The sequence below is a fragment of the Gekko japonicus genome, unplaced genomic scaffold (genome assembly GCF_001447785.1).
Source record: "Gekko japonicus isolate JY-2015 unplaced genomic scaffold, Gekko_japonicus_V1.1 scaffold422, whole genome shotgun sequence".
In the NCBI taxonomy this organism is placed as follows: Eukaryota; Metazoa; Chordata; class Lepidosauria; order Squamata; family Gekkonidae; genus Gekko; species Gekko japonicus.
Window position 1 is genome coordinate 942,169 of NW_015174855.1, and position 11,092 is coordinate 953,260.

General features: G+C 47.9%; 1 protein-coding gene across 1 annotated transcript; it reads left to right on the plus strand.

Annotated features, from left to right (window-relative positions):
* Nucleotides 1-4,096: 4,096 nt before the first annotated feature.
* LOC107121650 (interferon-induced protein with tetratricopeptide repeats 5-like) lies at nucleotides 4,097-9,990 on the plus strand. The gene is made up of 2 exons (XM_015424613.1): nucleotides 4,097-4,191; nucleotides 8,086-9,990. Exons 1-2 carry the CDS (start codon nucleotides 4,187-4,189, stop codon nucleotides 9,521-9,523), a joined length of 1,443 nt encoding a protein of 480 aa, XP_015280099.1. The 5' UTR covers nucleotides 4,097-4,186; the 3' UTR covers nucleotides 9,524-9,990.
* The last annotated feature ends 1,102 nt before the right edge of the window (nucleotides 9,991-11,092 follow it).

The window sequence follows — 11,092 nt, forward strand, 5'->3', positions numbered from 1 at the left end:
TCCCCGGCATGATGACGTCACTTCCAGTTGCCGTTATTATGTCAGGGACAACACACAATGGTGTCCCTGTTTGGGGGTGGGGTTTCCCCACCAGCCAGGTGGCCAGCGGCAGATCAAAAACCCCAAAAGCAGTGGAACCCCCACTGGGACCTGGGGGTTGGCAACCGTAGAAGTGGCACACACGGCTGCTTAGCCCTTGTACTGGGCACTGTCTCCTCCTAGCGCAAACAGCCTGCTTCGATGAACAATGATTTCTCCTAGATAATAAAGCTGTTTTGGTGTGACTGTTGGACACCCTCCCACAGCCTTTGGCCCGCTTGGCTGCCACTTTCGTGGACTCCCAATCCCCTGGCTGCATTGCCTCGCTGCGTTGGCTCAGCCCCACCCACAGAGCCGGCAGCCAGCGTCTCACTCTCAGTCTGGAGGGAGCTGGTGAAGGGGATGGGTGCTCCGCCGAGGGAGCAGCAACCCTTCCACAGGGGAGAAGGAGGCAGACCTAGTGAGCAGCAGCAAGCAGGGGAAGCACTCACCTTCACTGTCCCTCACGGCCCCTCTCCCTCATCCACAAGGTTGCCGCTTTGTCAGGGTGATAGCTCAGTGAGATGTACCACAGAGAAGGCTGCCCAGCACCTTTCAAAGGCTCCCCCATCTTTTTTCAGCAGTGGCGGCAGCACCAGGCAGAGTCTGGCCTAGAGGAAACAAGCTGTGCCTCCTGGAAAGCCAGACTCTCTCCTGAGGAAGACACTTCTCTTGGCTCCTGTGTGGGACGAACTGTGACTAACTGTCCCCTCAGTGGCTGTTGGTAGGCAACCAACTTCTGTCAGTAAAAAAACAAAGGACTTTCAGCATAACCCACTCCCCTGCCCACTGTCAGCTTCGCCACTTTCCTGTCAGAATAAACTTCAAACGGCTCTCTCTCCTTTTTGGCTCCACCATGACTATCAGACCATTCTCTTCAACCCCCTGCTGTGCGGCTGACTTTCCCCTAGGGTTGCCAGTCTCCAGGTGGGACCTGGAGATCTCCTGCTGTTACAATTGATCTCCAGATGACAGTGATCAGTTCCCCTGGAGAAAATGGCTGCTTTGGAAGGTAGACCCAATGGCATTATCCCCTGCTGAGTCCTTCCAATTCCCCCCCAATGCTGCCCTCCACAGGATCCACCCCCCAAATCTCCAGGTATTTCCCTAATCAGAGCTGCCAACTGTACTTTCTCCTCAGTGCCTGTTGCCAGGCAACCAGGTTATGTCAATAAATGGCCCTTTCCACACTTATTTTGGCCTTTGGGAGAAAACTCATTGGGTCCAGTCCTGATAGGGTCGCCAACTCCAGGTGGGAAATTCCTGGAGATTTGAGGGGGGGAGGCTGGAGAGGGTGAGGTTTGAGGAGGGGGGGGACCTCAGACAGGTACAATGCCATAGACTCCACCCTCCAAGACAGCCATTCCCTCATGGGGAACCATTGTTGCCAATCTCCAGGTGGGGGCTGGAGATCACACAGAATTACAACTGCTCTCTGGGGGGGAGATGGAAAGCTGAAGCCAGGGGGCAGATGACAGTAGGTTGACCGTTGGCCAACTCCAGGTGGGGAAATTCCTGGAGATTTGAGGGGTGGAGGCTGGAGAGGGTGAGGTTTGAGGAGGGGTGGGACCTCAGACAGGTACAATGCCATAGACTCCACCCTCCAAGACAGCCATTCCCTCATGGGGAACCATTGTTGCCATTCTCCAGGGGAGGGATGGAGATCATGCAGAATTACAACTGCTCTTCAGATGGCAGAGATCAGTTCCCCTGGGGAACATGGTGGACTCTGTCATTATTCCCTGCTGAGTTCACCACAGCAAATTGACGCTGAGTGCCCAAGGCTGGGGCACTCTCCCAGAGCCTCTTTCTAGAGCTCGTTGTATTTATTTCCACAACAGGCCTTATTCCTAGTTTTAAAATAAAGGAGAAACTGCTTTGCCCTTGGGCTGGGCACCACCTCCTCCTAGTGCAAACAGCCTGCTTCAATGACCAATTATTTTAAAATAAAGGAGAAACTGGCAGAGCCAAGAATTGTGACCTTAGAAAGAATACTACAGCCAGACAGGTGGAACTAACTTGCCATGGTGCCTTTTTGGGGTTGGAAAGTGGCTTGGAGGGGAAGGCAAGAGTCTCTACCCACCCACCCCCACCATTAACAGTTCCCAGCTCAATCAGGCTCTCCTTTAGCTATGTGGCTGCTGGTAGAGTCAACCCCTCCCCCAATTTTTTTAAAAAGTGCAATGAATAGTTTGGCTCTTTGCTCAGCCCCATTGCGGTGGGAATGAATGACTATGAGCTGCTGTCTCCCACCTTCCGGCCATCCAACCATCGGCCACTGGCCATATCCATCTGTATGAATTGGTTGGAACTTCCACCAGTAGCTATAACCACTGTTTTTAAATGTTTATACTGTCCTTTTGAACTTTATTGTAATTGCTGAAAGATGGTGTGACCCGCCCTGAGCCTGCTCACGGGGTGGGCGGGATACAAATACGATAAATAAATAAATAAATAAATTCCAGGTAGGGTGGCAATGTTGGTCTGAAGCAGCAGAACAAAGTATGCGTTCAGTGGCACCTTAAAGACCAACAAAGTTTTATCCAAGGCATGAGCTTTCACCAGCTGCCCCCTTCCTTCCCCCTGCCCTGACACCTCTCTGAACCTTCCAGTGGCATTTGGTATGTCGTGGGGGGTGGGGTTGCCTGTGTCTCTCGCCAAGGCCAATCTTGGCAGCAAAGGTCTTCACCAGGGATCAACAAGCTCTCTGTGCTGCACCCTGCCTCCTGCACTGAGGCAGCCCCTGACTAATTTCGTGGGGGTCTGAGGCAGCGGCACCTACCTCCCTACAGCCTGGGCAGCAGTGGATGGATTCAGCAGCTGGGCTCTGCTAGCACTGCCATCCTCCCGGCAGGATGGGTGAAGGCGTGCAGCCACAGGGGACTGGTCCTGCCTAGTGAGGCAAGATGCACAGTGCTCGCCCCAGCCGTCGGTGCTGGAACTGCTCCTTCAGATGACAGTGCTGCCCACACTGAAAGGAGCATGTATGTAAAATTGTGCTGTGGACCCCGTCAAATTCAACAGGCAGGGAAGATCCACGGGGAGCAAGGCAGATTGGCGGGTGCTGACCCCAGAGCTCCATGGTAGCTACGGGCCTGCTCTGCATGCCAAGAAATATTACAAATGGGGACAGGGGGAAAAAGAGAGAGCAATCCAGCCCTTGTGTGGCAACTGGAGACCCAGAGGTCTTCAAGTGGCCAGGGAAACCAGCTTATCTTTCAGCCTATTTATGCAGGAGGCTGGGAACAGGGGCCCTTTCTGCACTCTCCTTTTAATCTATGTTCGCCGCAGTGAACTCCAAGCAGTTCTGCACTAAAATCAAATTCAACCTTCTTTTTAATTCAGGTTTTTTTTCCATTCTGCACTAAAATCAAGTACAGCCTTCTTTTTATTCCGTCCCCCCCCCCATTCTGCATTACATTCCCTCCCATCAGTGGTCAGCCCAGTTTCAGCCTGCTGTTGCCAGAGATTACTTGGATGCTGTTTTGCTGTGGACTTAAATTGTCTTGACCTGAACACTGAGAAAATCTCGAGTGGCAGGCAAATGTGGAAAGGACCAGGATAGGAATGCCAGGTCCCTCGGTGGGGCGACGGTTTGCCCACTCAAAAGGCCCCTGACCTGCCACGGGGGGAACCCCGCCCCCAAAGTGCCTGGATCCAGCCGACTGCTTTAGAAAACAGAATACTGGACTACTTCCAGGCTGTAGTTCCATTCTTATGTTGTTTAATTTGACCAGTGATTATTTTTCTAATTGGTTAATGATCACAATCAATTTTTTTAAAAAAGCTTGCTACCCAAGGGCCAAAGCTGGTGCTAACTGAGTAGATCTCAATGAGCTCAGAAGAAAAGGAAACAGATTCAAGAGTTTCGTTTTTTCCAGTGAGTCAGTTTTCGGTTTCATTTTCTAAAGGGCTGTGTGTACGTTTCCCTTATGAACAGACACAAAAACACACACCCTAGTCTATTCAGTCCTGGGAGACTATAAAAAAGGAGACTGTAATAGAAACGGCAGATGTTCCGTCTTTATAGAAAGGCTATCCAGGTTACTTGACAACAGACCAGGAGAAAAGACCAGGTTACTTGACAACAGATATTAACTTGGAAATCATGAGGTAAATCAGGAATCATAAGGAATTTTTCGTTTTTCTCAGGAATCATAAAGGACTGCTGCCTTCTTGTTTATATTTAATCATGTTGGTTTTATCATTTTGGTTTATATTTAATCATTTTGGTTTTATCATGTGATTTTTAATGACTGAATTTAAATAAATGAATATAATTGGGTAGCTTTTATTTTTAGTAATTATAGAATTAACTTTTATGTATTTATCCTCTATGATCAGATTTTACTGTGTTTTATATAGTATGCCTAAAATTATGCCGTAACATTTCAATTCCAGGGATGGACACTTTCCTCAGAGAATTTCATATCATTGTCTAACAGGAAACATGGGTGACTGAAGAGATTTCTTCGGAGGGCTACATGGTATTAGTGGTTGCTGCCCCCAAAGGGGGAGAAGAGTGGGCATCCTAGGGCAGGATTGGCCTGTGTCAAACAGGGGTGTCAAACATAATGACTGGGGACTGGAACTGGCCTGTCTAGGCCTCTTGCTACTGGTGAGCAACTGGGATGAGGGAGGGAAGGCAGGAGGCTGCTTGGGTGGGCGAGCAGGCACATGTGGTGAGGTGTGTGTGCATGGTCGAAGCTGTCAAGAAATTGAAAGGAAATTGTTAGCCAAATTGCCTTGAATTCTTAATTAGTTAAGGGGAGGTTATGATTATTAATTGGCAATAGGCAAATTAGGATTCACACCAATGTATACAGAAGTCCCACCTTTGCTGTAAGTACCAGAACAGACACAGAGACTGTATTAAAATATAATGTCTTTTTACTGGGGGATATGTATCATTCAAATAATACACAACCACACACACATTTATACATATGCTAAGAAATAAAGTTAGATCCGTAACACAGTTGCATTAATAGGACATTCGTTGGTTGGGCAATATTTACCTGTCTTAATTGATTGAGCCATTCCAATGGAAGAACGGAGGGGTTTATAAATAGGAAAAGGGTGACACGTGCTCTGGACCAGCAGAACCACATGGACTCTAGCTGCAGACTAGAGGTTAAAGATGGAGGTAGGGTATGTGGATAGCAAGCTGGACATAAGAGGGTTAAAGCTTCGATAGGGGTCATGGAGAGGGTAAGAGAGAGACCATGTGGTCAGGCAGGATCTTTTATAACAAGGTGTGGGGGGGCTGACTAGTCTGGCCACATCCCCCTGTGTCACCTTCTGTTAGTCCGTCCCATAAAACATACTATTGGCTGGCTGGAAGAGGGGAGGGGGACTAAGGAGTGGTCAATATTGACAGCTAGAAACTTAGACTGAGGACTGGCACCTGGATGAAGGATGATTGAATCATCAGGCTAGGGCTATTGTCTCTTGATGGCCCTAGCCAGCTGGCTGATGGTTGGGCAATTAGTTGCTAAGCAACTATTATTGGAGTCTCAGAGCTATGTGCAGCTTTGCAGGTCTGGAGGAGGGGGGGTTTCCTACATGTGCTTGAAGAAACTCCTAATGCAGTTTGAAGTTCTCTGTCCTTGTACCTTTCCATGGCATGGCATCTGAGGCTTTGTGCAGGCTTATGGAACTGCTTCATCTCACAGCAGGTGAGATGTCTGGTGACTCTGGACCATCACTGTGGCAGCAACACTAAAGGAAAGTGTCCCTCTTTCAGGTGTGCAGTCTCAACAGGTATTCCCAGGTCTCCATGTTGTACAGTCCCTTTGCACAGTTCATATTCCATAAAAACACATTGATAGGCTTGCAGGGCAACAAAATGGCTAGTGGGTGGGGCCAAGAGGCTGAGGTAAAATAGTGGTGGTGGAGGGAATGGAAGTGCAGGCAGAGAAAGAGGAGGCGTGGTTTCCCCCCTCCCGGCTCCTCCAACCACAGCTCAAAAAGAATTGGAGAAGCCCCTACATGGGGTGGCAGAGCCGAGCGGTTGGCCCTGCCACTGCTGCAAGAACTGGCTTCATTTTTTTCCAAATGGCAACCGTGAGGGGGTTGGCATGAGAGGTTGTGTGGAGTGGCACTTAGCCAATGAAATGACAGGGCCAGTGGGGAAGAGAGGAGTAGACGGGCCAGCATGTGCATTGGGAGACAACTGGGCTGACTTGTGGTTGCCACTCTGAGGGGAAAGACCTCCTGGTGTTGGAAGGAAGTGGAGGAGCAAAGACTAAAAGGGGTGCTGATGTCACTACTGCCATGGCTATTTTTGGGCAGGAACGCACAGGAACAGAGTTCCAGCTGGCTCTAGAGTTGGCCATGCCCACTATAGCCAAAACCTCTGCATTTGTGGCTGCAGAGGGAAGGCCTGGAGAGCGACCCCCCTGGCAACTCCAAGGAGGGCGGGCCAGGGGGGCCCCTGGAAGGATCGTGGAGGCATTTAAATGCCTCCCCGTGCCTTCCCCGGCCTGTCCAAGGGCCAGCTTGCCCAGTCTCCCTGCAGCCGCAGGGCACCCGAGCAAGCCAAGGGAAGGAATGGCCTACTATGCTAATCAGTTGTGTTGTTGGGGTGTGGCCTAATATGCTAATGAGTTTCTGCTGTTCGGTGTGGCCTATTATGCTAATGAGTTCCTGCTGGGCTTTTTCTACAAAAAAACCCTATGACTACTGCAATGCTGAACAATCTTAGAGCCAGGAGGCAGACTGAGTGTTGGGGTGGGGTGGGGAAGGTGACATCCCTACTCTCCCCACATGTTCTCAGTTGGTGAGGGAAAAGAGGTCACAGGAGGACAAAAAGCACCCCCTGGAGGTTCCCTCAGTGGGAAACACTGGAGGGATGAGAACTGGGGGTGGGAGATCTGGGAGAGCCAGATTCAGACCCCCCCCCCCGAGCCAGGTTCAGACCCCCACCCCGAGCCAGGACCACCAACCCCAAAGCCAGGGCACTGTCATCTGGGTCACCCAGAGACTGGCCCACCTCACAACACTGTTATTGGCTGTGGGTATGGGGCGGTGGTGGATTGGAGTCCTGGGTGCCTCCTGAAATCCTCAGGGGTAAAATGGGGAAAAGAATGGAAACAGAGAGAGAGAGAGAGAGACGCACTGTAGCTATGCTCAGCTGCTGAGGTTGGACATATGGGGGGTGCTGAAAAACTCCCTTATTTACTTGCAAGGGAGATGACTTATCTCCTAAAAGACACACACACACACACACACACACACATTGTAATGTACTCTTATGGCCACACGAGCGCTAGCAAGGCCGTGCGTTTGGACAGACCTTCGGGTCTAGAGACAATGGATCAGATGGATCCTAATGTGGGCCAATGGGCTCACGTGGATCCTGGAAAGTACCTACGGTAGACCTAGTAGTGTAAATATAGCCTATCATGGTTGTGGGTGTGTGTTTGGGTGTGGTTAGCTATGGGGACATAAGCCGGCCTCGGGCCAGACTATCCATCTCAAGTTCTCCATGTATGAGCTGTTATCACGCTACTCCGCATCAGTCTCCGTACTTTATAAACATAAAGTAGCTAATTTGTACAGAAACGTATGATACCCTGCTTTTATAGTATACCTTGGAAAAATCCTGGCTTTGCATATGATTAAATACGTTTATTGGGGCTTTTGTAGGCTTCCCAGTAAATCTCTTGCTGGCACTGCTAGGAGTCCATTGCTTTTATTTGTATTTTGAGTAACAATATTGCTAATTGGGTTTGTCTGCATCCTTTGTAAAGTTTATAGCTTTGGTATCTGACATTACATTTTATGGCACACATAGCCCAACTCCACAAAGTAACATTTATGTCAGATCCAGCTCTCCTAAGAAAAGGAGTTTAACATCCCTGGGAAGAAGAAATATATGGGGAGAACTGAATGGGTTATTGCAGGATCTTAGTGATAAATTGTTTAGGATAAGTGATTTTAAATTCATTTCTGAACTTTGCAATCTGTAAATCTTCATCTCTCCCCCCCCCCTCTATTTTGTAGTGAGGTTTCCAAGGATTCTTTACAGAGGATCCTGCTGCAGCTCGAATGCCACTTCACTTGGATGTTGCTGAAGGAGGACATCACTCCCAAGGAGCTGGAGGAAAGGATTGCAGATCAGCTTGAATTTTTACCGGCCGAATCCAAAATTCAAAATTATAACCTGCTAGCCTACGTAAACCATTTGAACGGCAAGAAAGAAGCCACTCTGGAACATTTACAGAAAGCTGAGGAGGCCGTGCAAATAGAGTGCCCAAAGGAGGTTGAAAAGGCAAGTCTTGTTACCTGGGGCAACTATGCTTGGGTGTACTACCACATGGGCCAGCTTGAAAAGGCACAAGAGTACATAAAGAAGGTGGAATGCACCTGCAAACAAAACGGAAGTGCCTCTCCTTATAAGATGAAGCTCCCACGTATCTACTGTGAAAAGGGGTGGGCACTCCTCAAATTTGGGGCAAGCTATTATGAAAAGGCCAAGGAGAGCTTTGCAAAAGCATTGGTGGAAGAGCCCCAGAACCCAGAATTTAATTCAGGCTATGCAATCACATTGTACCGTATGGAAGATTATTATGAAAAACAATCTTCTGCAGAAGGGTCGTCGCTGGAGCCCTTGAGACATGCGGCAAGTCTGAATCCCGATGATCCTTTTGTTGTGCCTGTCTTTGCAGTGAAACTGCAGGAAGTTGGTCAAGCTGAAGAAGGGGAAAAGTATATTAAGGAAGCCCTTGAAAAAAATCCAGACGTTCCCTATGTACTGAGGTATGCTGCCAAATTTTACAGGAAAAATGGCGATGTCATTAAATCCCTGGAGCTTTTGAAGAAGGCACTAGGGTTGACACCAAACTCCAGCTTTCTGCATCATCAGATTGGCCTTTGTTACCGAGCACAGTTCCTTGAGAAGAAAAGGGCCAGATGCCATGACAGAGAAAAGATGGAGGAGCTGATCAGATGTTGTATTTTTCACTTCCAAAAAGCGGTGGAGCACAAACCCAAGTTTGTCTATGCTTATCTGGACCTTGCCGGCATGTATGGAGAAGCAAAGCGTCTTCAGGAAGCAGAGGAAACATTTCAGAAAGTATTTGCTATGACCAGGCTAACTTGTGAAGACAAGCAGCTGCTCCACTTCTCATACGGCCGCTTTCAGCAGTTTCATAAAAATTCAGAATCGCAAGCCATGAAACACTATCTGGAAGGGCTGAAGATGGAAAAAGAATCATTTCCAAGAGAAAAGTGCAAAGTGGCTTTGAAGAAACTGATAGGAAATAAAATCAACAAAAGCCCAGGAGACGCAAAGAGCTTTGGCATCCTCGGGTACATTCACCAACTCAGTGGGGAAAGGCGCCAAGCCGTTGAGTGCTACGAACGAGCCCTGGAGATGGATCCTGACAATGAAGAATACCTCAGTGCTCTCTGGGCCTTGAGACTTTCTTTGCAAAGCTAAACCTTCCCATGTGTGCTCATGAATGTATCAAAATTCAGAACACTCTACTTACTCCTCACTTTACTTTAGACATTACTTAGACCACATAAATAACATATTATATTACAAAGGAATGCCTCATAAAAGAAATCTTGGCATTGAGTTTTTGATAAATAGGCTTATGGGTGGAGGGAGATCAGCATTAGAGAGTCTTGAGCCCAAGTAATTTCCAAGGTAATATTTTTGTCTCAACCATTCTATAATTCCTCAGCACTTCCTACTGCTCACGGGGTAGATTTACACTGAAAAGTCTGGATTGGATATCTTCATCCCTGGATGCTGTTTGGCCAAAGGATAATAATTGAGTTAAGAGCCTAGAGAGAGTTAGCTTGGATTCTGATGGACTAAAGGACTATGATCTGCTTATATTGCAGTGGACAGCAATGTAGAGAATGTTCACGCTAAGGCCTTTGACTACTAAAACTAAGGTTGGTGCCATCTAACGATGGTCTCTGAAATGCATTAGATAGTTAAGCTAGTTTTCTTGTTGCTTGATTTTAGAGTGTTGCCTGTAGATTGAATATTTGTTCTGAAAAAATATTAAATAAAACTTCATATAGTTTAAAAAGAGAAGGTTTGGTTGCCTGTGTACATCAGCCCTGCAAATCCACAGGGTTGGGAGTCCCAAGAGGCAATGGGGCATTAGCACGGAGTCAGTTAAACTGTTAATCAGCTAACGTGTTAAACATGAAGCAGCTTTCGAATTGAAAGGTGTTGGGGGAAAGGGAAGACCTTGACATCTCTTGGAATTACAATTGATCTCCAGACTACTGAGATCAGTTCCTATGGAGAAAATGGTTGCTTTGGAGGGTGAGCTCTATGGCATTATACTTCACTGAAGTCCTTCAATGAACCTGGCCCTTCCCTTAGTATTGCCAACGTCCAGGCAGCATCTGGAGATCTCCAGGATCAGTTCTCCTGCAGAAAATGGTTGCTTTGGGCAGTGGACGCTGTGGCATTATAGCCTGCTGAGGTCCCTTCCCACCCCAAACCCTGCCCTCCCCAGGCTCTACCCCTCAAATCCACAGGTGTTTCCCAACCCAGAGTTGGCAGCCCTGTAACTGGCTACGGAACCACTTTCCAGACCCTTGGAACCCAGAAAACATGGCATGCTTCACTCCTCCCATACTACCCACTTGAGCAGCAAAATAACTTGAGACAGCCCTGCCTTATAGCTAAGCAGAAAGAAATAAACATGGCCTGGCTCCCTCTGTTTTCCCCTCCCTCCGCCGCCCCAGCAGCCACAGCCGGGACACTCACCTGGAGCCTCTTTCTAGAGCTCATTGTATTTCTTCTCACCACAGGACTTACTCTTAGTCTCATATAAGACATCTGTTTCTAACCATATGTTTAGTCATACTGTGATTATCGTTCATGGAATTATCTGATCTTTACAGCAACAATAAGGGACAGTTCTCTCAAAATATTTTCTTCCATAAGAATTACTTTTTTGAGGAAATCAGAAGACATACTGAAAACATCTGAAATGGTAACACTTCCTTAAAGATTCACAGACCAAAAGGTAAATTA